This window comes from Camelina sativa, chromosome 11 (assembly GCF_000633955.1).
Source record: "Camelina sativa cultivar DH55 chromosome 11, Cs, whole genome shotgun sequence".
In the NCBI taxonomy this organism is placed as follows: Eukaryota; Viridiplantae; Streptophyta; class Magnoliopsida; order Brassicales; family Brassicaceae; genus Camelina; species Camelina sativa.
The window spans coordinates 28222510-28246927 of NC_025695.1; the positions used below are offsets into that span (position 1 = coordinate 28222510).

The following is a 24418-nucleotide window of genomic DNA, read 5'->3' on the forward strand; positions in this document are numbered from 1 at the left end:
ACATTCTGTGGTTCGAGACTGGACTAGGAATCCTGATATGCTTTTTTGGCTGCTTATTGGAGACGAGAGTCAAGGAAAAAAAGGCAGATAATACAGCATCCACGGTTTTCCCAAACTGGTCTTTTTTGGCGAATTATGAATACCATCGTCTTGGTCGCATCTGGGTGCTTTGGAGGTCTACTGTATGATTATCTCCGGTTTTTAAGAGTGACCAAATTATTACATGCTCTGTGTTACTGGCAGGTGAAACAGAGGAGTTTTTTTGTTCGTTTATCTATGTACGAAATACTGCTAAGGAGAGAAAGAAGTTATGGGAGGATATGCAAGGCCATCATGACTCTCCACTCTTCCGCAATAAGCCATGGATCCTAATGGGCGATTTTAATGAAATATTGGACAGTGAGGAGCATTCTGATCACTTAATTTCCCTTGTTCTCCCCCCGGGAATGAGTGAGTTTCAAGCTGTTGCAAATCATTGCAATCTAACTGATATGGGATCTCATGGTCCATTGTTTACTTGGTGTAATAAACGAGAGGATGGTCTCATCTGTAAGAAACTGGATCGGGTTCTAGTCAATGATGTTTGGCTTCATTGGTTTCCGCGTGCATACTGTGTTTATGAGTTAGGAGGGTGTTCTGATCATCTTCACAGTCGCATACAGTTGGATATGGGCACACTGGCTCTCAAGAAACCATTTAAATTTGTTAACTCAGTTGCTAGTCTTCCGTATTTAACTCCGCTTGTGCAGTCATTTTGGGAGACTACTGAACCTTTATTTCACTCTACCTCAGCTATGTTCAGGTTTCTGAAGAAACTTAAGGGTCTAAAGCAGGGAATTCGTGACCTGATCAAAGACCGCTTGGGTGACCTTGTCAAAAGATCTCATGATGCACACTTGGAGTTATGTGCTAAACAAGCAGAGACTTTAGCACATCCGACTGTTAATGCGGTGCAAGAAGAGGTTGAGGCTTTTGAGCGCTGGCAGTATGTTGCAGGTCTGGAAGAGAACCTCTTAAAACAGAGATCGAAACTCCACTGGCTTCACGTTGGTGACCAGAATAATCGAGTTTTCCACAATGCTGTCAAGATACGCGAGACACGTAACTCAATAAGGGAGATTCATTGTGCTGATGGCTCTCTAGCTAAAACTCAAGAGGGAATTAAAAAAGAAGCGGCTAGATTCTTCACAGATTTTCTAGGACAGATCCCGAGTGAGTATGAAGGTGCCACTGTCGCATCTTTGGAAGCTCTACTGCCTTTCCGTTGTAATGATACTCAAGCTATTATGTTGACAAGGGAGGTCTCTGAAGAAGAGGTTCGTACTGTCTTATTCTCAATGCCTGCAAACAAAAGTCCAGGGCAAGATGGTTACACCAGTGGGTTCTACAAATCTGCTTGGTCTATTATTGGTAAAGATTTTACGGTTGCAGTGCAGTCCTTTTTCCGCACAGGTTTCCTGCCGAAGGGTGCTCACACTACTATTCTTGCCTTGATACCTAAAATAGAAGATGCTACAGCCATGAAAGACTATAGGCCTATCTCTTGATGTAATGTCATATACAAGGTGATTTCGAAGATCCTTGCGAATCGACTCAAGGGTTTGCTTCCTGAGATTATCTCTCCGGCTCAATCAGCGTTTGTAAAGGATCGCCTCCTCATGGAAAACGTTCTCCTAGCCTCCAAACTGATCAAGGATTATCACAAAGATGACATATCACCCCGCTGTGCCATGAAGATCGACATATCTAAGGCTTTCGACTCGGTCCAATGGTCATTTCTCCTCAATACACTACAAGCATTACATTTCCCTGACCAGTTTATCCATTGGATTCGTTTATGTATCTCCACGGCTACATTTTCAGTCCAAGTAAACGGTGAACTGGCAGGCTTTTTCGGGAGTGCTCGCGGGCTGAGACAGGGATGTTCACTTTCTCCGTACCTGTTTGTGATCTGTATGAATGTCCTTTCACACTTGATTAACAAAGCAGCAGCAGAGGATAGGTTTGGCTACCACCCTCGATGCCATAACCTACTCCTCACCCATTTGTGCTTTGCAGATGACCTTATGGTATTTGCTGAGGGAACCAAAAGATCAGTAGAAGGTGTAATCCAAGTTTTCAATGAGTTTGTGATATATTCGGGTTTGAAAATCAGTATAGAGAAATCTACTCTCTATATGGCTGGGATCTCCCAAGCTACACAAGAGATCCAAGCAACTTTCCCTTTTGCAGTTAGCGTTTTACCGGTTCGCTACTTGGGCCTACCACTTATGACGAAGGCAATGACGAGTCATGACTATGCTCCACTGCTAGGAAAAATTCGAAATAGAATAAGTGTGTGGACAGGAAGATTTCTATCTTATGGGGGACGTTTGGAGCTTATTAAATCGGTTCTTATGAGTATTACAAACTTCTGGTCATCTGCTTTCCGCCTCCCAGGGGACATGCATGAAAGAGATTGAGAAACTCTGTTCTGCATTCTTATGGAGTGGTCCCGAACTAAGCTCTCATCGTGCGAAGGTCGCCTGGTCTGACATATGCTCTCCTAAAAGAGAGGGTGGCCTTGGTCTCCGCTCTCTAAAGGAAACCAACATTGTCTGCGGTTTGAAGCTCATTTGGCGCTTGCTATCCCATAATTCTCTCTGGGGGGAAATGGGTACACACTTACCTCATTTGCAACGGATCCTTATGGGATATAGCATCATCCTCATCGCAGGGCTCCTAGATGTGGCGTAAGTTGCTCAAACTTCGAGGATTAGCAAAGCAGTTTCATCGCAAAGACATTCAGAACGGTCCGACCACGTCGTTCTGGCATGATCAGTGGTCTTCTTTGGGCACACTACATGATCTGTTAGGCATTAGAGGGTGTATTGATCTCGGGATAACCACATATGCCACTGTGGAATCTGTAATGTTAACACATCGAAGCAGAAGACGCAGAACTGATACGTTGAACCTTGTAGAAGCAGAAATAACACTAGTGCGAGCTAAAATGAAACCGCATACGGAGGATCGGCACCTTTGGAAAGGGCGGACAGGTTTCAAGTCAAAGTTCTTGACTTGTGATACTTGGCAACAGCTGCGTTCGGCAAAGCCGGAGTGTGCCTGGACAAAGGGGGTGTGGTTCTCCCAGGCTACCCCAAAATTTGCTTTTATAACGTGGCTCTGCATGCTCAACAGACTTTCAACAGGTTACCGTATGGTGAAGTGGTCCCTGTCCATAGATCCATCATGCCCTTTATGCAGTGAACCTTTGGAGACAAGAAACCACCTCTTTTTCCAATGCCCATATTCTCAACAGATTTGGTGTAAGCTATCTGCTGGTTTGCTTGGGACCAACTATACTTCAGACTGGGAAGTGATCAAGGATCTCATTTCCGATTCTACACTTGCAAGGACCCCTTTACTGTTCTTGCGATACACTCTTCAGGTCACGGTCCATACAGTATGGCAAGAGAGAAATAACCGCAAACATGGCGAAGTTCCAACATCGGCAACTAGACTTGCGAAGCAGATTGATCGGACCATCAGAAATAGGCTCCTCCTCCTTTTAAATTCAGGCAACGCTCAGTACGCAGATGTTCTTACGCTCTGGTTCTCAACCAGAACTTAATGTAGTCTCAAAATATCTAGTTGGGATTGGAAATCGACCTGCGGATCTATAAAAAGGTGCAACAAAAAACTCGTAATTACAAGAAGAGACATGTAGCAACCGCAAAGAAACATGATGTCCCAATATATAAAAGAGGGAAAATAGTCGTTTATAATATATCTATAAGGATTTCTAAGAAATTTCTCATTTGGATTCTTTAGAATGTGCAAATCTTTTAGTCGGATTTAGAAAATAAACTTATTGATTAGTATAGCTTGTCGTTCTCAAAATCAAACTAAAATATATATTTTGTAAAAAACGACTATCATAAGTTAATATTTAAAACAATATTAATTTCTAAAATCTGGCATAATAATAATTTATATTAAAAATGATAGGAATATCTATAGTTCGGTGTTCAAAAAGAAAGAAAAAAATAAAAAATTATACGGTGTGTCTGTGGAAATAATTACGTATAATTTCGAGTTTAGTAGGGAAGTGAAAGTCACATACTCATTAGCCACGTTTCAGTTTCAGAAAGCTTTATTGCAAATTAAAATAGGTATTTTTTTGTTTTCGTCAAATTAAAATAGGTTTTTCTTTATCACTATATATGTATCTACACTTCCCAATTTAGTGGATCTTAATCGTCTAAATAATATTCAAATGGATTCTAATGTACGCAATTAGTTCAATCCAATTAATGTAATTAAACTAAGTGAATATAAGTAATTTGTACATAATTTCAGAATTCAAAGGGATTGTAATGTACATAATTAGTTCAATCCAACTTCGACGTAGACTATTTGACGTATCTATTTCAATTTACTTTTCAATTTTTTTAGGGAGATGAAAATGTTAAATTATGAGAACTTTTGAGAGGCCAACAACCGAAATTTAAATCCTCAAAACATTGGTGGAGGTTAATAGACTTTTGTAAACCAATACTAAACGCTACTGCTATCGCTCATTTCAACTTTCTAACTTTTTTTTAGTTATTAATGTTTTTAAAAAGAAATATATTTTTCAAATTACTTTCTAAAAAGTGTCTATACCTCAAATTACTTTTCAATAAGTGTCTATTTGGTGTACCAATTATGTTTTTAACTTTTAAGAGTATGGTTTGTTGAAAAAGAATCTATTTTTCATTGGGTTATGACTTATGACCATTTGAAGAGTAAATCTTCAATTAAACCAAAGCAAATCTAATTATAGTTCACTTCTCTTGTTTCAAACTGAATCCAACAAAACCAAAACCGTTTAGGTTAAATCATCTATAATAACATTTTTGAAGTACATTTGATATTTTACTCTTTAAATTATACTTAATTACATGGAAAGTACTTGGGAAAAGAACATTTTTAAATTTTGTTTTGGTGGATCCAAGCCCATATTCTCGAGAAGTATGAAGTCGGTTGCTTGTTTTTTATCTAGAAAAGTCCAAGCAAATAAACAATTATAAATGTTGGTTTAGTAAATATCAAAAAGATAAATCATTAGTAAATATCAAAAAAGATAAATTGCTAATAAATATTTTTTACCAGAAAAAACATGGTGGACTCTGATTCCTGATTTTTTGAGCTTTTCCCCATTCTGATGAAGAATGTTATGGTCAGCAACATCAATGTTTACTGGACCCACATAATTTGATCCAGCAAGAGACAAGCACATATTTTGTGCAATTTGACTTGGCCGGATATGTTTTGGTATGTTACAATTGTCTAAATCCATAAAGATCCCAATATAAGCATTGGAATAGCTATCTTCTGACTGCATAATTAAAAGGAATAAAATTAAAATCCTTTATATAATAAAAAAATTACTAAAAATATATATATTTAAAAAGAAAGTTTTTGGATGTAATTTATACCAAGGTGTCTCCATTGCCTCCACCACTAGCGTCCAGCAAACCATGCCAAATGACCTCTGAGTTCAGCTAAACCTGGAAGACTTAGATCTTCAAGAACGACTTCATTTGGTGGAGTATAATACCCACGTATCTCCTGATTTCAAGGAACAATGAAATTGACTATATGAAAAGAACGAAAAAAAGATAAACTTAATGGTCTACACAGATCTTTTTTAACATTATAGAATCTGCTTTGTACATCAGAAGCGTGTTAGTTTCTTTAGAATGGAAAAAAAGACATCATATTTGGTACATTACCTCTAGCAAGTCTCGAAGATTTTCGGCTTGTAGAGAGAGATTTTGCACACTTTGCATAAAAAGATCCTGCCATACCAACCAAGAAACCCGCATAATCAGAGGCAACTAACTCATAGAGTAGATGAGAACATACTTTTGGAGTACACAAACGTAAACATGCTCATGCAGGTTGCATTTCTATTAAACCAACATTTTAGAATATGGCTACTCACATTATAAGCATATTATTTAGCAAAATTTACCAATAACATTAGCCAACCTTTGATCTTGAGTGAAAAGCTGGATCTGTACTTCTTGAAAGAAGCCTTGCGAGAGGAAGCATCTCAGCAACCTCTGCCTTAAGCACTTCAAGTCTCATTCTCCATCTTCCCATGGAAGATATAACACTTCCAAGATGACCCGTCATGGCGGTTGACAAAAAAAAAAAAAAAAATGACCCATCATGGCTCTCATTATGATTGATTTATATATTTGCTTGTAAAAAATTCCACCAATTAGTTTAATAATTAGAAACAGCCACTTAATGAATTTTACTTATATTAACAATTTAAAATCATTGAATTAAACGAATTGCTATCAATAATATTACTTTAATCATTTATAACAAGAACAAATTATTTGTAAATATCCCATACTATTAGTGATGCAAATTGTGAACGTTAGAGAACATATTTGTTTAGATGTAATCTTTTAGTATTATGAAAGGTGAGTTGAAAATAAACTTGAAGAACTTAATGGTTTAATAGAGATCTAGTAAAGCTAAATCCACATCGAATGAACATTGTGGTCTATACAGTAAAACCTCTATAAATTAATAAATTAATACTTTATAAATTAATAAACACTATAAATTAATAAATTTTGCTAGTTCCAAGTTGGAACAATGTAAAAATTAACAAAATTCGATAAAATAATAAGATAATAATTTTTTTGAAATCCCCATGTAAAATATGGTCCCAATAATATCATAAATTAATAATCGTGTAAATTTACATATATATAAATATATATGATGATATAGTAAAGTATGTTTCTCTTAAACCTCATATATATAAAACAATTGTTATGTTATATCTTCAAACTATAATGATATAAAATATTCTATAACATTTCATAAAACAGCTAAAACTTTTTAAAATTTTCAATTTCTAAATATGCATCATTTACATTTTCATAGTTTGATAGACTATTAAAATACGAGAATTGATATTCTTATTCATAAATTTGAATATTTATGTCATATGTATAAGTGAATTTGTCTATGATATTTGTAATTCATTATCAATAATATTTTTTAATTATTTCAAATTCAATTCCAATACCATAAAATTTACAACATCCAAAATTCTAATCTTATTTTGCAAAAATTGTCTCAATTCATAATTTTTAAAAAATTAAACAATTAAAAATATATTTATAAATTAATAATTATTATTTTATAGATATATTATTATTTTAATTTATACTATAAAATAATAATTATTAATTTATAAATAAATTAATATCACTATAAATTAATAAAAAATCTTGATTCCAAAATTATTAATTTATAGAGGTTTTACTGTATATGTCTAGACTGAAAAATTACACGTCACTTTTGGACACATGTCATTATCTTATTTGATTTTAACCAACGAGACGTCTTAGTCGATCATAAAGTTTTTATAACCGCAACTTAGTCAACTGCCACCATTGGCGAAGGAAATGATGTGTGTGTTCTTGTCGGAGTAATCAATCACTAGGGAAAAAAAAATCAGATTTATGTAATTTTCCGGTGAAATCTGCCGGAAAATACTCGAGGAAGGAAGTAGTTTTTTTGTAGTTATGGAGACGGAAATTACAAAGTCAACGGAGATAACAGAGACATTGTTGTTACAAGCGACGAATCTGGATCACGATGATGAAGATGTACCAGAGTGGAAGGACCAGATCACGATCCGAGGCTTGGTCGCTAGTGCCCTGTTGGGGACATTGTTCTGTATCATAACCCATAAGCTCAATCTAACAATCGGAATCATTCCTTCGCTAAACGTAGCTGCTGGTCTTCTCGGCTTCTTCTTCGTCAAGTCGTGGACTGGCTTCTTGTCTAAATTAGGTTTTTCACCTAAACCTTTTACTAAGCAAGAGAACACTGTTATCCAGACTTGCGTTGTCTCCTGCTACGGCCTTGCTTACAGCGGTACTAAGATTCACATTGCTTTAGCTTGGAAATGGGTTTTTAATTTTAAAGCTGTTTCTTGAATTATTCTTGTTTTTTTTTTTTTTTTTTTTAATTCTTCAGGAGGGTTTGGTTCGTATTTGATAGCTATGGATGATAGGACGTATAAGCTCATTGGTGCTGATTATCCTGGAAACAATCCTGAAGATGTTATAAATCCTGGATTGTGGTGGATGACTGGCTTTTTATTTGTAGTTAGCTTCCTTGGTCTCTTCAGTCTCGTTCCACTTCGCAAGGTAGCATCTCATTTTACTCTCTGAGAACCCCAATATTAATCCAAGAGAACACTGTTGTTTGATATCTTAATCCTTATTTAGTAGTGTATCTCGCTCACAGGTGATGATTTTGGACTACAAGCTTACGTATCCCAGTGGAACCGCTACAGCAATGTTGATTAACAGTTTCCACAACAACACTGGAGCAGAGCTTGCAGGGTAATTTTGTCAAAGATTCAACTTTTCAATCTCATCATCTCCCTGCAGAACATAACTAAATTGAGTTTCATCAATATTTATCTCCAATGTTATTTACCTCAGAAACCAAGTTAAATGTCTTGGGAAGTACCTGAGCCTTAGCTTAGTTTGGAGTTGCTTCAAGTGGTTCTTCAGTGGTATTGGTGGTGCTTGTGGTTTTGATCACTTTCCCACACTTGGTTTGACACTGTTCAAGTACACGTAAGTTCATAATTTCTCTATCTTAAGTTCTTAACCAATATATAGTTCAGTTTAACAATAATTTATTGCAAGTGAGAATGTTTTTAGCATATGGATCTAATTGGTAACGAGTAACTAACGATTTTTCTGGTGCACAGGTTTTACTTTGACTTCAGTCCTACTTTTGTTGGTTGTGGTATGATATGTCCCCATTTGGTCAACTGTTCTGTTCTTCTCGGTGCAATCATTTCTTGGGGTTTTCTCTGGCCATTTATATCACAGCATGCTGGTGACTGGTATCCAGCTGACCTTGAGGCCAACGATTTTAAAGGTCTCTATGGCTATAAGGTACAATAAACAAATCACGGAGTTTCAAAAGGGGAGGAACAGAGTTGAGTTTTATTGGTACTCTCTCTGCAGTGGTTACTGATTCTTTTTTTATATCATTACCGAACTTATAGGTCTTTATCCCCACTGCTATCATCCTTGGTGACGGTCTCTACAACCTCATTAAGATCATTGTTGTCACTGTGAAAGAGTTCTGCAACAAAAACTCCAAACAACACCACCTGCCTCTCTTTACCGACATCTTAGATACGAATGAGACCTCGAAGTTACTGCTGGAGAAGAAGAAAAGAGATGACGTATTTCTCAAGGACCGTATACCCCTAGGGTTTGCGGTTTCTGGTTATGTAGGTCTTGCAGCCGTTTCAACAGCTACAATTCCGTTGATATTCCCACCATTGAAATGGTACTTAGTCCTCTGTACATACATGGTTGCCCCGGCTCTTGCTTTTTGCAATTCTTATGGAGCAGGGCTGACGGATATGAGCATGCCTTCAACCTACGGAAAGACTGGTCTTTTCATCATCGCTTCAATCGTAGGTAGTAAAGGTGGAGTCATTGCCGGTTTAGCAGCATGTGGCCTTATGATGTCAATCGTCTCAACTGCAGCTGATCTCATGCAGGACTTCAAAACAGGTTACCTCACATTGTCGTCAGCAAAATCCATGTTTGTAACTCAGCTTTTAGGTACTGCAATCGGTTGCATAATCACTCCTATCACGTTCTGGCTGTTTTGGACTGCTTTTGATATCGGTGATCCTGATGGTATCTACAAAGCACCTTACGCGGTCATCTACCGCGAAATGGCTATTCTTGGGATAGAAGGCTTTGCGAAACTTCCCAAACATTGTTTGGCTCTTTGTTGCGGATTCTTCATCGCTGCTCTGGTTGTTAATCTAGTAAGAGAAATCACACCGCCGAAGATCTCTAAGTTTATACCGCTTCCAATGGCTATGGCTGGTCCGTTCTACATAGGAGCGTACTTCACCATCGACATGTTCATAGGAACTGTGATTATGTTTGTATGGGAACGGATGAATAAGAAAGACGCAGATGATTACTCGGGTGCAGTAGCTTCAGGACTGATCTGTGGCGATGGAATCTGGACTATCCCATCCGCCATTCTTTCAATCTTAAGAATCAATCCACCCATCTGTATGTACTTTGGACCATCCTAGACTATTGTTACCATGTTGTGTATATTGTTGCTACACAGATCACAAACTAAACTAGAGTTTAAAAAAAGAGTCAACATCGACCGGCATTTGATAAGCCCATCGGCCCAACTTTATATGGGCTTTTTGTGTCAAGAAGCCCATACAAGTATAATAAATGTCGCTAGCTCCTCGTCTCTTCGTCAAAATCATCCTCATCGTCAACAACAAAACCCTAGGGTAAGTATGAAATCAATCCTGAACTGAGAAATTTTGTTCGGTCGCTTAACTTGATTCTGATTTCTGGGTACTCTTTCTTTTGTTGAATAGATTCGTTTTAATACCATGGATCAACAACCAGCACTGCCCGAACCCGTTACTTACGTCTGCGGAGGTAAGCTTAGACTCGAATTTGTCATCGAAACATCTTGCTTTGAACTTGAAGGGAAGCTTTGAAATTTGTTACTGGTTGCTTAGTCTCTGTAAAAAGATTGTAGCTTTGTAAATTTAAATGCTAAACTTGTTCTCTTCGTTTGATATGCCTCTTTTGAGTAGCCTTATGAATCCTAATCTATTAGGAGATTTCATAATCTGGCTTAGTTAGGAGGCATAAATCAATCTGATCATCAATACTTTCCTGTATTGTTTTGATCTTATGTGACTTGAGGTCTTTTTGAGGAGGAGCTTTGCTTTTGCTTAAAAATTAAGCTTCTTCCAAGCAGCTTCAGACATATACAATGAAAACCCAAAATTCATTGGAAGATCTCTGATATTTTGTATGTAAAAAGGTTTATCTTTGTTTTGTAGTTTGGCTTTAACTTCTTTTCTTGTATCAGATTGTGGACAAGAGAACACTTTGAAATCTGGGGATGTCATCCAATGCAGAGAGTGTGGGTACCGTATTCTCTACAAGAAGCGTACCCGTAGAGGTAACTAATCCTTGATCCTCCTTTTGTTTTTAGGTTTCTTTGACCCATCTTTATTGTTGCTCTTGATCTTAGTATATGATATTGATGGAACGTTTTCAGATGTGTCACAAAACATATGATATAGGGATCTCAGTGTTTTCCAATGTACCTTGAGTTTGTACCTTTATAACTACATTCGCTCTACTCCTTTTGTATTTGGATTGTTAATCATTTGGTTTTCATGTGATCTTATTTCCGGCTAATCTATATGGTCGTTTGATTATCTTGCAGTTGTTCAATACGAAGCTCGCTGAGAACCTGAAGATGGTTCATAGTCTCTTAAGATGGGTTGATACGTTTTGCCTCTGTTTGTAATATGTATCGACATGGTTTTTGCTAAACTGCCTGTTCGGTTGATTTGATTACAAATGAGTTGTTGATTTGATTACAAGTGTGAGTTGATTTAATCACAAGTGTGACTCTACAATCTTTATCTCTTTGCGATTTTTGATTGATGTAATCCTTGGAATAACCAAGTTCACATTGGTAGAATCCTTTATTGACTACAATCTCTTTTAAAATTACTCAATATTCATCATTTCTACCAGCAAAACATATCTCGCTGTTTTGCTACCTTTGTTCTTTAGTGTTCTCTGCATTTATTTGGTCGGCTTCTAGTAGTGGAAAAGGTACTGTATGTGCCATAGATCAATCTTGTTTGCTACAAATTCTACGAAGTGATCTTGTTTGCTACAAATTCTACGAAGTGTTAGGAAGAGACCGAAGCGAGTGGCATGTAGAGAAACCACCACACTGTTACTCGCAAAATGCTTCACTAGTATCAAACAGAGGAATGAATTAGTGTGTTAATATCTGATGAAACATTTGGTGAGTGCTAGGGCTACAAGTAGAAGAGTTGAAATAAGGGAATTATCGTAGCAAACACTATTAGCATTCATCAAATACAAGCTAAGTTAAAAATGCCTCGTCAAGTAGCATCTGAGGCTTAGCTTAGCCTGGACTTGCTTCAGTAAGTTCTTCGGTCATGGAGATGCTAAAATCAAATACATTCTCAGAGTTTCTATCCGCGAACACAGAGAAAGTAGCAATACATTTTATGAAACAAAACAGAAGTACAAAGAAAACATCTAATGTATGGTTCCAAACTTAATCTTCAGGATCATAGGGCCTGTTGTCAAAATCCTCTCTGTCCTCAGCTATGGATCCAAAAATTTAATCACATAGCTTTAAACTTGTTAATTGCTTTTTGAAAGAAAACTAGTAAAGATGTTTGACTTGTCATGGGAGTTTTACATGAATGAGCTGTTTCTTGAATGTGTAGCAGTAATGTACAAGTAACAAAATGTTTTATTAGTGTTTTCTCATTGACGAATCTTATCATGCTACTTTGTTCCCCTTGAGCTAGTTGTTTTCATGTAGATAAAATGCTCCCCTAAGCTACTTTATAAGTATATGATGCTTTTGATGGATTTGGGTGTTGTATTGTTGTCATTAGTTTCAGCTTTGAGTTGAGTATATGGTTCTAATGCAAATTGGTATATATATATATATGCTTGTGAAGACATTTCTTCTTGATTCGTTTATGATGAGGTTTCGTTCTTTGGTTTCAAAGGTATCAACTTTCGTTAATGCTTGCGAGGGAGATGATGTGACTAAAGTCTCTCAATGGAGAAGATTCCTTATTTTAATGCTTCATATTAATGAGGTTTTGTCTTGTGTATGTCAAGTTTTGTTTGTGTGTATGGTCTAACGGGCCGGGCCGTGAGTTTATTATCGGCCCGTTTAAAAACTATAAATAACCCCAAATCTTTCATACCTCTTCCATCTGTAATTTCCCAATCCACCGTCCTCACTTCTCTCCACATCAACAGCTCGCTCTCTCTCTCTCTCTCTCTCGATCCAATTTTTACTAACGTTTTTCATTCTGTTTAATTACTATTTCGACTAGTTTCGTTTCTATTTTTAGATCTTTCTCTAACCCTTAACCAATCGCTATATACATTCGTTCTTGTTTCTCGAATTTTTTTTCTTTTGTGATTTTTGGTATAATGGATACAGGTTTGAACTCTTCTTCTTCTTACTTGAAGGCACAGACTCGATGTCTTATTCAAAGATCCTTTCTCCCCAAGGACACCTCGAAAGAAAACGTAAGTGTTTGTTAAAAATTAGGGTTTCGATTTTTTTGGGCTTTGTTCTATTCTTCGGGATTTAGGGTTTTGAACGCTGCTTTAATAACATCGGTTTCTTTAAACATTAATGTCTTCGTACCAATTAGTTTCGTGTTTTGATGACTGATTGATTTTGTTTTATGTGTGTTTCTCACCAGCTTGACAGATTTATACCAAATAGATCAGCCATGGATTTTGACTTTGCCTACTCTCAGCTAATGGAAAGACCAAACCGGAACGATCAGGTAAGCTCACCATCAAGAGAAGCATACAAGAAACGATTGGCTGAGGCGATGAATCTCAATCACACTCGTATTCTTGCTTTTAGGAACAAACCTCAAGCTCCAGTGGGAACTCTTCACAGCCATCACTCTGTTTCTGCGCTTTACCAACAGCCTAAGCCGCGTAGACACATCCCTAAGACTTACGAGAGAATGTTGGATGTACCTGACTTGGCGGATGACTTTTACCTCAACTTGCTTGACTGGGGCAGTGATAATGTTTTAGCCATAGCATTGCATGATACTGTTTATCTGTGGGATGCTTCTAAGGGTTCTGCTACTGAGCTTGTGACAGTTGATGAAGATAAGGGACCTGTCACAAGTATCAACTGGGCACAAGATGGTCGTTATCTTGCAGTTGGGCTTAACAGCTCTCAAGTCCAGATTTGGGATTGTGCTGATAGTCGTAGAGTGAGAACGTTGGAGTGTGGTCACGAGTCTAGAGTAGGATCATTGGCATGGAACGATTATCTCTTGACAACGGGAGGAATGGATGGGAAGATCATCAACAATGATGTACGGGTTAGTTCACACGTTGTGAATACTTACAGGGGTCACACTTCAGAAGTTTGTGGGTTGAAGTGGTCAGGATCTGGACAGCATTTAGCTAGTGGTGGCAACGACAATGTGGTTAATATATGGGACCGTTCTAGCTCTCAGCGGCTGCATAGGCTTGTAGAGCACACATCTGCAGTTAAAGCTCTTGCTTGGTGCCCTTTCCAAACGAATTTGCTTGCAACTGGTGGCGGTGAGAGAGATGGGAGAATAAAGTTCTGGAATACTAGGACAGGAGCTTGCTTGAACACGGTAGNTCGTAGAGTGAGAACGTTGGAGTGTGGTCACGAGTCTAGAGTAGGATCATTGGCATGGAACGATTATCTCTTGACAACGGGAGGAATGGATGGGAAGATCATCAACAATGATGTACGGGTTAGTTCACACGTTGTGAATACTTACAGGGGTCACACTTCAGAAGTTTGTGGGTTGAAGTGGTCAGGATCTGGACAGCATTTAGCTAGTGGTGGCAACGACAATGTGGTTAATATATGGGACCGTTCTAGCTCTCAGCGGCTGCATAGGCTCATAGAGCACACATCTGCAGTTAAAGCTCTTGCTTGGTGCCCTTTCCAAACGAATTTGCTTGCAACTGGTGGCGGTGAGAGAGATGGGAGAATAAAGTTCTGGAATACTAGGACAGGAGCTTGCTTGAACACGGTAGAAACTGGCTCTCAAGTTTGTTCTTTGTTATGGAGCAACAAGGAAAGAGAGTTGCTTAGCTCACATGGGTTTACTCAGAACCAGCTTACACTTTGGAAGTACCCATCTATGGTGAAAATGGCTGAGCTCAGTGGTCACACATCACGAGTTCTATATACGGCCCAGAGTCCGAATGGTTGTACTGTAGCTTCTGCAGCAGCAGATGAGAGACTGATGTTTTGGAATGTCTTTGGAGTACCAGAGGTTGGCAAAAAAGCTGCTCCAAAAAATGTAGTAGTACCTGAGCCATTTTCTCATGTGAACCGTATTCGCTGAAGTTGTTGTGAAGCCATTGTCTAATTGTATTTTTGCTACACAAAAGAAATGTTTCTGCACACTGTAGTAACATGTTAAGTTGTTGTTTCTACCTGAAACGCTTGTATAAATCTCATTATATGGAAAGGTTTTGATTTTGTATGACAGATGATGGTACAAGAAGTTCTTAAGAACAGTCGCTTATATTAACTCTTCTCAACAAGTTGACTAACATTTACATCTAGTCACTTGGTTTCAATAGTTCACGACTCCACGTATACATCTTTCTCTTAATTACTTAAATTGATAGCTTTAGTTTATCATCAAGTAAACTATATACATAAATCGATACTTCACAATGTTACCACAAAAAAAGACAGAGCACATCGAATCTTTTCAAATCATTCTTACATATTTAATCACTTCAGAATCCAAGTGAGTGGCATGTAGAGAAACCACCACATTGTTACTCGCAAAATGCTTCATTAATATCAAACAGAGGAATGAATTAGTGTGTTAATATCTGATGAAACATTTGGTGAGTGTTAGGGCTACAAGTAGAAGAGTTGCTATAAGGGATTTATCGTAGCAAATACTATTAGCATTCATCAAATATAAGCTAAGTTAAAAATGCCTCGTCAAGTAGTATCTGAGGCTTAGCTTAGCCTGGACTTGCTTCAATAAGTTCTTCGGTCTTGGAAATGCTAAAATCAAATACATTCTCAGAGTTTCTATCCGCGAACACAGAGAAAGTACCAATACATTTTTATCAAACAAAACAGAATAACCAAGAAAACATCTAATGTATGGTTCCAAACTTAATCTTCAGGATCATAGGGTCTGTTGTCAAAATCTTCTCTGTCCTCAGCTATGTCAGGACGATACCTTTCAGACAAAATCTCAACTTGTTCTACAAATGTTTTCGATTTCGGTATACCAATATGAAGGACCATCTGGTTCCACCGTTTTCTACAAGCTTCCCCATCTCGATTCTCCAAAAGATAATCCCAATCCACATCGTCGATACAAGCAGCATCCAATTTCAAAAGCTCTTCCAAGAGTCTATAGTCATCTACGTTAGCCCATGTTCCCTTTGCTACCATTGGTGATGTCAACTGATCGTACCATTTATTGCAGCAAGTCACGTGGTCTCGTGTTCCAAGTACGTCGCTTATTGCCATCCAAGGGATGTTGTCTTTGAGCATACCATGTTTTGCGTGCTTCTCTTGGAATGCTTTCATCCTAATGTCTTTGTTCACAAGATCAAAGAGATTTTGATACTCCTCCCTAGTCCAATGACCTTTCTTCTTGGATGCCAATCTTATTCTCCTCCAAGCGTCTTTCACATGCTTCCTGTCTTTACCCAACGCATCTGCAAGTGTTCTCCAATCATTCCCATGTTTCTTTTGAAACTCTATAACGAGTTCCAAATCTTCCTGCGTCCATACACCCTTGGATCCTTCTTCAAATATAGTATGTGCACGATGATACACACTATCATATGCCCTCCAAGGTAAAGTAGATGCAATTTCTTTCCAACAGCCTTTAAGTTGTGGGTGTGATTTGCATTCCATAACCATCTTTATCCCATTATCTCCCAAGGCATGGTTATCAACGTATTCTAATACAGCCTTCTTTACTAACTCATCTTCTTCTTTTGTAAATCGCTTACCTCTCACCAGCTTAACTTCTGCTTCATCTTCCTCCGATTCTTCATCCTCAGCAGGGAAAAACTCCACTTGGTCAGAAAATGTCACCCTTTTTGTGCTTTTACTTGATGGGGTGGTCACATCTTTATCACTCTGACCACACTCTTGCTTCTTCTTCCTTTTCTTCTTTGCATCATTGTTGGTTTCTTCAGCCTCTGAAACTTCACTTTGCTTCTTCTTCTTCCTTTTCTTCTTTGCATCTTTTGTTGAGGTCAAGTCGTTTTCATCGGCCTCTGAATCCACATTGTGTATCTTCTTTGCGTCTTTCTTAGAGTTCTTGCTGTGTTCCTCAAGCTCTGAATCCTTACTTGGTTCCTTCTCCTTGCTTTTCTTGCTTGCATCATTAGTAGAGTTGATCAAGTTGTTATCTTCAACATCAGAATCCACACTTTGTTGCTTCTCCTTCTTCTTCCTTTCCTTCTTTGCATGTTTCGTAGAGTCCTTGTTAGCAGCCTCTGGATCCACACTTGTGTTTGTCTCCATGATACTTCTCTTGGCATCATTTGTAGAGTTCAAGCTGGTATCTGATACAACACTTGTTTTCTTCTTCTTGCTCTTCCTCTTCACCTCCTTGTCTGTGTATTTTTCATCTCCCAAATCACAATCCTCCCGCTTTCTCTTATCACAAACTTTGGAGCTTTCACTGTTTCCTCTCACATCACTACCAGATTCTTTCTTACTCTTCTTCTTCTTCTTCTTCTTCTTCTTCTTCTTCACACCATCCTCAGCTTCAGAATCTACCTTTGCCTCCTTATCTTTCTTCGATTTCTTCTTCTTCATACCATCCCCAGCTTCAGAATCAATCATTTGCTTTTTCGATTTGTTCTTCTTAACAAGAGCGTCTTCACCCAATTTCTCACTTTCACGCTCAGCAATCTCCCCATCTTCTCCAGCAAAACCATCCTTAATCTCTCGATTTTTCTTCTTCTTCTTCTTCTCCTTCTTCATAGAACTGTGCTCGGAAACTACTTCTTCAACGGTTCCTCCAGAATCAACCCTAATGTCATCACTCTTCTTCTTCTTTTTATTCTCCTCTGCCATCTCAGATTCCGGCGGATGGATTCGGTTACGAAACCCTAATCAGAAAAATCGCCACGAAGTTCGCTCAATTTCGAATTCGATTGAGTGAGTTTAAGACGTGACGATGATACTGGCGGCGAGCCTGAGACTCTGACGGAGCTTTTTTGATATGGCGGAGGCAAGGGTTTATTTATTTTAATTTGGGATTTGAGATTATTATTAGGGATTATGGTGTTTAACTATTTCTATTAATTAATTTTTTACAAGTCTACCTCTGAACTTGGGTCTTCGACGACACTCTCTATTTTGGAGGCCAGGTAAACTAGGCCCAACGCCTTGCTCTTGATCGCTATATGCGTTTGAATCTAATTGTAATCAGTGCTAGGTTTTCATCCGCCGGACGAGACTAAATTATAAATTATAGTATTTTTAATAAGAATTTTTAATTTATTTAATTTTTAAATTTTTAATTAATTAACTTTTATCTAATTAATTTATAATTTTGTTTAGAATGTTTTTTCTTCTTCTATCGTTTTATACAGTTTATAATCTAATTACATTAAATTTATTATTAGATAGAATATAAAATTTTAAAACATTAGTTTTGTTTTCTATAATTAAACAGAAATATATGTATATATGGTATGTTAGTGTATAATTTTATGTGTATACAATTTTTTTTTTTTGGAATATTAAGAATGTGTTGTAGTATGTGTAATATTTTGTAGTTCATATATTAAATAATTTATAAGTTAATTTTCCAAACTATGACTACAAATCTATAGTATATGAAATAAACTAATAGTTTTAGTGTTAGTTCTATAGTCCAAATCCGCCATGCTAGGCGGATCACGCAACATGTTCAAAAATTTTTAATTCGCAAAAACTTATCATAAGAAACCCGTAAAAGTAAAATATAGTATGTGAGACTAAAAGTCACTTTTTATTAGATCAGTTTTTCAAAATTTTAAAGAACAATAGTTTTTCACTCACCTCCTTATAAAATAAAGAAATAAAATTTGTATACATATACAATTATGTTTTTTACCTTTTAAAACACTTAGTTTCTATAAAAAATCGAATGTAATTAAAGTTAATTTATTTATTAAATTAATTATTTAATGTCAATGGTATGCCGGTAAATAAGTGTCAACTTCAAGATTTATTTTATAAATGTCACCAAAAATGTATATATAAATAAGTTAAAGTTGGTTTATAGTTACGCCTTACAAGTTGGTTTATAGTTGTATGATTAGCTTGAAATTTTATTCGTTAATTTTTTTTTTTTGAAAGACCTACCTACATTTAGGAGGTGCAGACATATAGCAATCTCTTAAATGGTAAATGCTATCATATTGTGAGAATGTGGTTCATTTTATCTACCATCTCAAATTCTTCACGTCAGTGGTAATTTTGTAAACAAATCAAACAGTCCCAAACAAAATTATTATTATTATTTTTTTTTAATGATAAAAAATGGTAAATTAAAAAAGAGTGAAATGTAAGCTCAAATTTAATCCTTGGAAATTCATCCGTGTTAAGAATATTTCGTGATTATAGAACTTCTAAATTATTTTTAAAACAACTATAATAAATTTGAATTTTATAGAATTGTTACCTTTTAAATTCTAAATTTATAAAAATTGATATGAATTTTTTAAAAAAATGAACTATATTAGGTCAATAGGTCAACACGCCCCCACCACCACCTTTGATTCTGAGAGAGAGAAAAAGTTTGGTAATTTTTTACTCACCGACCTGAAAAGTCCCCACACCTTCTTGACCTGGTCATGAATCCCAAGACGAACCCAAATTTACCAAGTTACTTAAACCCATCACCACATAATCAGAACAACGACAAGAACAGGAAACAAACAGTGGTTAAAGGTTTCGACATTGTGGTCGGCGACAAAGAACTGAAGAGGAAGACGAAGACGAAGGAGAAGGAAAAGGAAGAACAACAACAGATTCAGCTTCTTGGTGAGGAGCAGAAGAAGAAGAAACCAAACAAAGATCGTCACCTTAAAGTTGAAGGAAGAGGTCGAAGAGTTAGGTTGCCTGTACTCTGTGCAGCCAGGATTTATCAGTTGACAAAAGAGTTAGGTCTCAAATCGGACGGCGAGACTATTGAATGGTTGCTTCAACAAGCTGAGCCATCGATTATCTCTGCTACTGGAAATGGAATCAAACCCGTTGGAGCCACCACTGAGTCTGTTGTTGTTTCTCAACCTCGTCCTCTTCTCACGGCGGATCTGATGGTGGGTCATCATAACACACAAGGAGGAGCTCCAACTCCAAGGTCTCAAATGGCGGCAAATGGGTTGTTGCGGTGGATGAATGAAACATGGCAAAACACCACTCAAAGGTTGTTTGATTTGAACTGCGGTTTTGGGTTTGGTTTCAAAGGTGTTTCAGAGATGGGTTTTGGAAACAATCCAAGGCCTGGACTTGAATTAGGGTTGTCTCATGGCAGTGGGAATGTTGGGGGTTTTGTATCCGCAGGTTTATCAGCAAATGGGTCAAGAACAGTCTAGGGTTCATCGTCATCATCTTCATGAAGATCAGCAACAGAGAGCAGAGAAAAGTGGTTCTTAAAGCTCAAAGCTTTAATGGCTTGTTACTTAGATTTGCATATATACATTTAGTGAGAGAATGTGATATGCTGAAATCTCAAACCTTTAACAACAGCTTTTGGGAAATGCAGAAGAGAAAGATTGGTTCTCAAAGCTCATCAAACCTTTAATGGCTTTTACTTAGATGTTGGATTTGCGTATGTATAGTGAGAATACTAAAGTGTGCTCTTACTGAAATCTCAATGTGCTAATTTGCTTAACCTCTCTCTAATCAATGGCTACTAAATTACCCTATAAAGTTACCAAGTATGTTCTGCTCTTTAAACTACACTGAATTAAGCACTCCTGATGATTGAGTTTTGTTTTACAAAGGAAAGTTTTTTGTTTGATTTAAGAACAATCTTGTTTCAGAGCTAAGTTGGTTCAAGTCTCTGCACAGTTGATCTCTGACTCTGATGATGGCTAATGCTTGATGGAGTTTGGACTACGCAACGTTTTTTTAGTGAAACAGTATGATGTTTACTTTTGTGTTGTGTCAATAACTCAATATAAACAATGTTACAATGAGATGGGCCTCAAAGCAACGAAAACCCAAATGCCATCAAGAAAAATAATCGATTTGCCTCCAAACTTACATTTGATGCTTATTTTGATCTCTAATTATGTAACTCTATTAAATTTATGCCTTTGCATATTCATGTCTATTATGTTTATGGAGATTCAATCTTTCCTGTTCTATATGTAATATGTGGATGAAGAAGCTGTTTTACATAATGGATATGAAGTAAAATTTGGTCCAAAGAAAAGCAAAAAAATAAAATAAATGTTACATAAAATGGGTCAAGTATACAAAAAGGTTGAACTCAGTTAATATATATATATGTGATATTCTTGGTCCCTCCTTCTCGTTTGATTCGGTAACCTAAACCTTCTCTTTGCCAAGAAGACACAAACAAGGAAGAAACCTACGTACATAAGTTGAACTACTTATCTCTGTATTAAAATGGAAGAATCTACTTTAATCTGCTCTCTTTTTAACCCAAAAACGAAAAGTCGTCAAAATAATTCTTAGATATTACTTGTGGGAAAAAAAACATGCTTGTTTTCTGTGACATTCTTCTAGATGTAAACAATGGCATACTACTTTAAAAAAATAATAATAATATGCCTAATAGTAATAGTAGCTCATGGCTTGGTTAGATAGTTTGGGTTCTCTATGATTCAACAGTTATAGGTTTTCTGTGTAATTGAGTTTCTATGGTCTAGGACAAATCAAGAACGCATTCTTCAGGTGTGCACAATCTTATATACTTAAGAGCTGTTCTTTGGCATAAACTAATATACTCCCTCCGGTTTTTTTACTTGTTGTTCTAGAGCTTTGCACACAAATTAAAAAAATATATCAATGTTCTATTATACCCTTTCTTTAATACATTTTCTAATTTTTTTGTTGGTCAAAGCATTAGAATAGTTGGGATAAAATTGGTATTTTTACCAAACATATGCATTGGAAATGTAAAACGACAAGTATTGGAAAACAAAATTTTTACTCTAGAATGACAACTAAAAAAAACGAGAGGAAGTATTCAATTTTGAAATTGTCTATAGAAAACTTTGCTTCATTGACCAATCATACTATATTCTAGAAAATGAGTAATTTTGTGTTGTTACTAAAATTTTCTTCTATAAAGGGAATATGCATGATATCATCTATTTGAATTTGCGAAAAATAAATAAAAGGCATAACATGAAAACATCGTAAAGAGTAAGATAAAATGACAAAGAGAAAGGAAGTTAAGAAGTCATCCAAAAATTGGGAGGCCTACTCTCAACTACCAAAAAAAAAACACACACAAGTGTTTGTTGTGTTAGGTCATTTATTCAGTCACCTAACCCTAACTATATGAAATACGTTAAAATTCATATTTAGAAAAATGAAGAAGAAAACGATTAGTCAATATAACTTTCTTTTTTGTTCAATGAACAAAAATATCCATCTTTCAATCTAGACCGTCCAAATATTCTCTTTCACATCATTAATATTACGTTTTACCCAAACAAGGACGAGAATTTTATGAGCTTGTGGGGTCACACTCACACTACAATGTCCATTGGTTTCCCCATATATATCACATGAGAATCCAACTCGACTTCATAACATTTAACACTAGTTATAATCCCAACCACAAACCCATTTTGCTGTCTTCTCCATTTGGATCAAAGATGGTTTGTGTACTTTATTGGTTTTCATAATTGATGTTCTTTTATTTTGCTTTAAATAATCTTGTTAATAATAAAGCTCACGCTTCTTTTTTTTATTGATCAGGTTGCCGAGAACAACAACAACAAAGAAGTAACACTCTCTGCATCGATGGAAAACAACATGAAAGGAACTAACGTTCATCTTGAGGTTCATCAAAAGGAACCGGCTTTGGTCAAACCCGAATCCGAGACACGAAAGGGTCTTTACTTCTTGTCCAATCTTGATCAGAACATCGCCGTGATTGTTCGTACAATCTACTGTTTCAAATCTGAGGAGAGAGGGAACGAGGAAGCAGTCCAAGTAATTAAGAAAGCTCTGAGTCAAGTTCTTGTTCATTACTACCCTCTTGCTGGACGCCTCACTATTAGTCCTGAAGGTAAATGATTGAAGTCGATTAATGATTACTTCGGATTCCGTCTCAATCTTTTTTAAAGTCACACAATAACATCATTTAATGTCTTTTTATGTTGTGAATTCAGGTAAACTCACAGTTGACTGTACTGGAGAAGGAGTTGTGTTTGTGGAAGCAGAAGCAAACTGTAAAATGGATGAGATTGGTGACATAACCAAACCAGATCCCGAAACTTTAGGGAAACTTGTTTACGATGTTGTCGACGCCAAGAACATTCTTGAGATCCCTCCTGTTACCGCTCAGGTAAACTTACTTGTCTTCCTCCTCAAGCAATCTTTTTTTCTTTCTTAGGGTTGCAAATTTTGTTTGAAGTTGAGATCTGATTTGTTAGGGTTTTAAATTGATTTGAGTTAACAGGTGACGAAATTCAAATGTGGAGGATTTGTTCTCGGACTCTGTATGAACCACTGTATGTTCGATGGTATTGGAGCTATGGAGTTTGTCAACTCATGGGGTCAAGTCGCAAGAGGCTTGCCATTAACAACTCCTCCATTCTCAGATCGAACCATTCTCAGTGCTCGAAACCCTCCAAAGATCGAGAATCTTCACCAAGAATTCGAAGAGATCGAAGATAAATCCAACATCAACTCTCTCTACAACAAAGAGCCAACTCTCTACAGATCCTTCTGCTTTGACCCAGAGAAAATCAAGAAACTTAAGATCCAAGCAACAGAGAACAGCGAGTCTCTCCTTGGTAACGCCTGCACAAGTTTTGAGGCTTTATCTGCTTTCGTGTGGAGAGCAAGAACTAAGTCGTTGAAGATGTTGTGTGATCAAAAAACGAAGCTTCTCTTCGCCGTTGATGGTAGAGCCAAGTTTGAGCCTCAACTGCCAAAAGGGTACTTCGGGAATGGTATTGTTCTCACAAACTCCATCTGTGAAGCTGGAGAGCTTACCGAGAAACCGTTGAGTTTCGCTGTTGGATTAGTCAGAGAAGCGATAAAGATGGTCACTGATGGATACATGAGATCTGCCATTGATTACTTCGAAGTAACCAGAGCAAGACCGTCTCTTTCCTCGACACTTCTGATCACTACATGGTCGAGATTGGGGTTCCATACCACAGACTTCGGTTGGGGAGAACCGGTTTTGTCCGGTCCAGTAGCTTTGCCTGAGAAAGAAGTAACTCTGTTTTTGTCTCATGGGGAACAGAGGAGAAGCATTAATGTGCTTCTTGGACTTCCTGCTTCAGCTATGGATGTGTTTCAAGAACAGTTCTTACAGATATAATATGAACAACAACAAGAAAAAACATATATCTGGCAATTATTGTCAAAACCTATTCGTTTCACTCTGTTTTTCTTGCTTCCTTATTTTCTTTTTGATTTCTGCTGAATTATTATTATTATTATCTTCATCTTAAACTTGTTTGTATCTTGCATCAAGTTCCAACCATAAATTTCTATTATTTCAACTATATTG

General features: G+C 36.9%; 7 protein-coding genes across 7 annotated transcripts; 6 read left to right on the forward strand and 1 right to left on the reverse strand.

Annotated features, from left to right (window-relative positions):
• LOC104724470 (probable metal-nicotianamine transporter YSL4) lies at positions 7467-10192 on the forward strand. The gene is made up of 6 exons (XM_010442960.2): positions 7467-7938; positions 8041-8213; positions 8314-8411; positions 8514-8651; positions 8789-8978; positions 9092-10192. Exons 1-6 carry the CDS (start codon positions 7584-7586, stop codon positions 10151-10153), a joined length of 2016 nt encoding a protein of 671 aa, XP_010441262.1. The 5' UTR covers positions 7467-7583; the 3' UTR covers positions 10154-10192.
• Positions 10253-11628, forward strand: LOC104724471 (DNA-directed RNA polymerases II, IV and V subunit 12-like). The gene is made up of 4 exons (XM_010442961.2): positions 10253-10369; positions 10460-10523; positions 10966-11058; positions 11329-11628. The coding sequence occupies exons 1-4, from the start codon at positions 10268-10270 to the stop codon at positions 11349-11351; spliced, it is 282 nt and encodes a 93-aa protein (XP_010441263.1). The 5' UTR covers positions 10253-10267; the 3' UTR covers positions 11352-11628.
• Positions 12176-17968, reverse strand: LOC104724473 (cyclin-D-binding Myb-like transcription factor 1). The gene is made up of 2 exons (XM_010442963.2): positions 15843-17968; positions 12176-12209 (listed from the first exon to the last, which is right to left on the reverse strand). The coding sequence occupies exons 1-2, from the start codon at positions 17767-17769 to the stop codon at positions 12205-12207; spliced, it is 1932 nt and encodes a 643-aa protein (XP_010441265.1). The 5' UTR covers positions 17770-17968; the 3' UTR covers positions 12176-12204.
• On the forward strand, positions 12881-14316 carry LOC104724472 (cell division cycle 20.1, cofactor of APC complex). Its single transcript, XM_010442962.2, has 3 exons — positions 12881-13205; positions 13385-13471; positions 13555-14316. Exons 1-3 carry the CDS (start codon positions 13107-13109, stop codon positions 13624-13626), a joined length of 258 nt encoding a protein of 85 aa, XP_010441264.1. The 5' UTR covers positions 12881-13106; the 3' UTR covers positions 13627-14316.
• Positions 14326-15186, forward strand: LOC104727457 (cell division cycle 20.2, cofactor of APC complex-like). Its single transcript, XM_010446564.2, has one exon. The coding sequence runs from the start codon at positions 14405-14407 to the stop codon at positions 15038-15040; it is 636 nt and encodes a 211-aa protein (XP_010444866.2). The 5' UTR covers positions 14326-14404; the 3' UTR covers positions 15041-15186.
• LOC104728435 (transcription factor TCP6-like) lies at positions 19494-20592 on the forward strand (the record flags this gene model as incomplete). The annotated part of the gene is given in 2 exon segments (XM_019231982.1): positions 19494-20213; positions 20215-20592. Coding segments are annotated over 2 exon segments (849 nt in total), but the record flags the coding sequence as incomplete, so codon positions are not given.
• LOC104724474 (omega-hydroxypalmitate O-feruloyl transferase) lies at positions 22437-24413 on the forward strand. Its single transcript, XM_010442964.2, has 4 exons — positions 22437-22547; positions 22648-22960; positions 23064-23239; positions 23354-24413. Exons 1-4 carry the CDS (start codon positions 22455-22457, stop codon positions 24224-24226), a joined length of 1455 nt encoding a protein of 484 aa, XP_010441266.1. The 5' UTR covers positions 22437-22454; the 3' UTR covers positions 24227-24413.

What these genes read in the sequence shown, in the direction of transcription:
- LOC104724470 (XM_010442960.2), top strand. Translation starts at nt 7,584, where the DNA reads ATGGAGACGGAAATTACAAAGTCAACGGAGATAACAGAGACATTGTTG. An exon ending in GTCTCGTTCCACTTCGCAAG is followed by an intron (nt 8,214 to 8,313) that starts GTAGCATCTCAT and finishes TCTCGCTCACAG; the next exon opens with GTGATGATTTTGGACTACAA. An exon ending in TTGACACTGTTCAAGTACAC is followed by an intron (nt 8,652 to 8,788) that starts GTAAGTTCATAA and finishes TCTGGTGCACAG; the next exon opens with GTTTTACTTTGACTTCAGTC.
- LOC104724472 (XM_010442962.2), top strand. Translation starts at nt 13,107, where the DNA reads ATGGATACAGGTTTGAACTCTTCTTCTTCTTACTTGAAGGCACAGACT. An exon ending in AGGACACCTCGAAAGAAAAC is followed by an intron (nt 13,206 to 13,384) that starts GTAAGTGTTTGT and finishes GTTTCTCACCAG; the next exon opens with CTTGACAGATTTATACCAAA. An exon ending in GACCAAACCGGAACGATCAG is followed by an intron (nt 13,472 to 13,554) that starts GTAAGCTCACCA and finishes TCTTGCTTTTAG; the next exon opens with GAACAAACCTCAAGCTCCAG.
- LOC104724474 (XM_010442964.2), top strand. Translation starts at nt 22,455, where the DNA reads ATGAGAATCCAACTCGACTTCATAACATTTAACACTAGTTATAATCCC. An exon ending in CTCCATTTGGATCAAAGATG is followed by an intron (nt 22,548 to 22,647) that starts GTTTGTGTACTT and finishes TTTATTGATCAG; the next exon opens with GTTGCCGAGAACAACAACAA. An exon ending in TCCCTCCTGTTACCGCTCAG is followed by an intron (nt 23,240 to 23,353) that starts GTAAACTTACTT and finishes TTGAGTTAACAG; the next exon opens with GTGACGAAATTCAAATGTGG.
- LOC104727457 (XM_010446564.2), top strand. Translation starts at nt 14,405, where the DNA reads ATGGATGGGAAGATCATCAACAATGATGTACGGGTTAGTTCACACGTT.
- LOC104724473 (XM_010442963.2), bottom strand. Translation starts at nt 17,769, where the DNA reads ATGGCAGAGGAGAATAAAAAGAAGAAGAAGAGTGATGACATTAGGGTT.
- LOC104724471 (XM_010442961.2), top strand. Translation starts at nt 10,268, where the DNA reads ATGGGCTTTTTGTGTCAAGAAGCCCATACAAGTATAATAAATGTCGCT. An exon ending in GTCAACAACAAAACCCTAGG is followed by an intron (nt 10,370 to 10,459) that starts GTAAGTATGAAA and finishes TTTGTTGAATAG; the next exon opens with ATTCGTTTTAATACCATGGA. An exon ending in CAAGAAGCGTACCCGTAGAG is followed by an intron (nt 11,059 to 11,328) that starts GTAACTAATCCT and finishes ATTATCTTGCAG; the next exon opens with TTGTTCAATACGAAGCTCGC.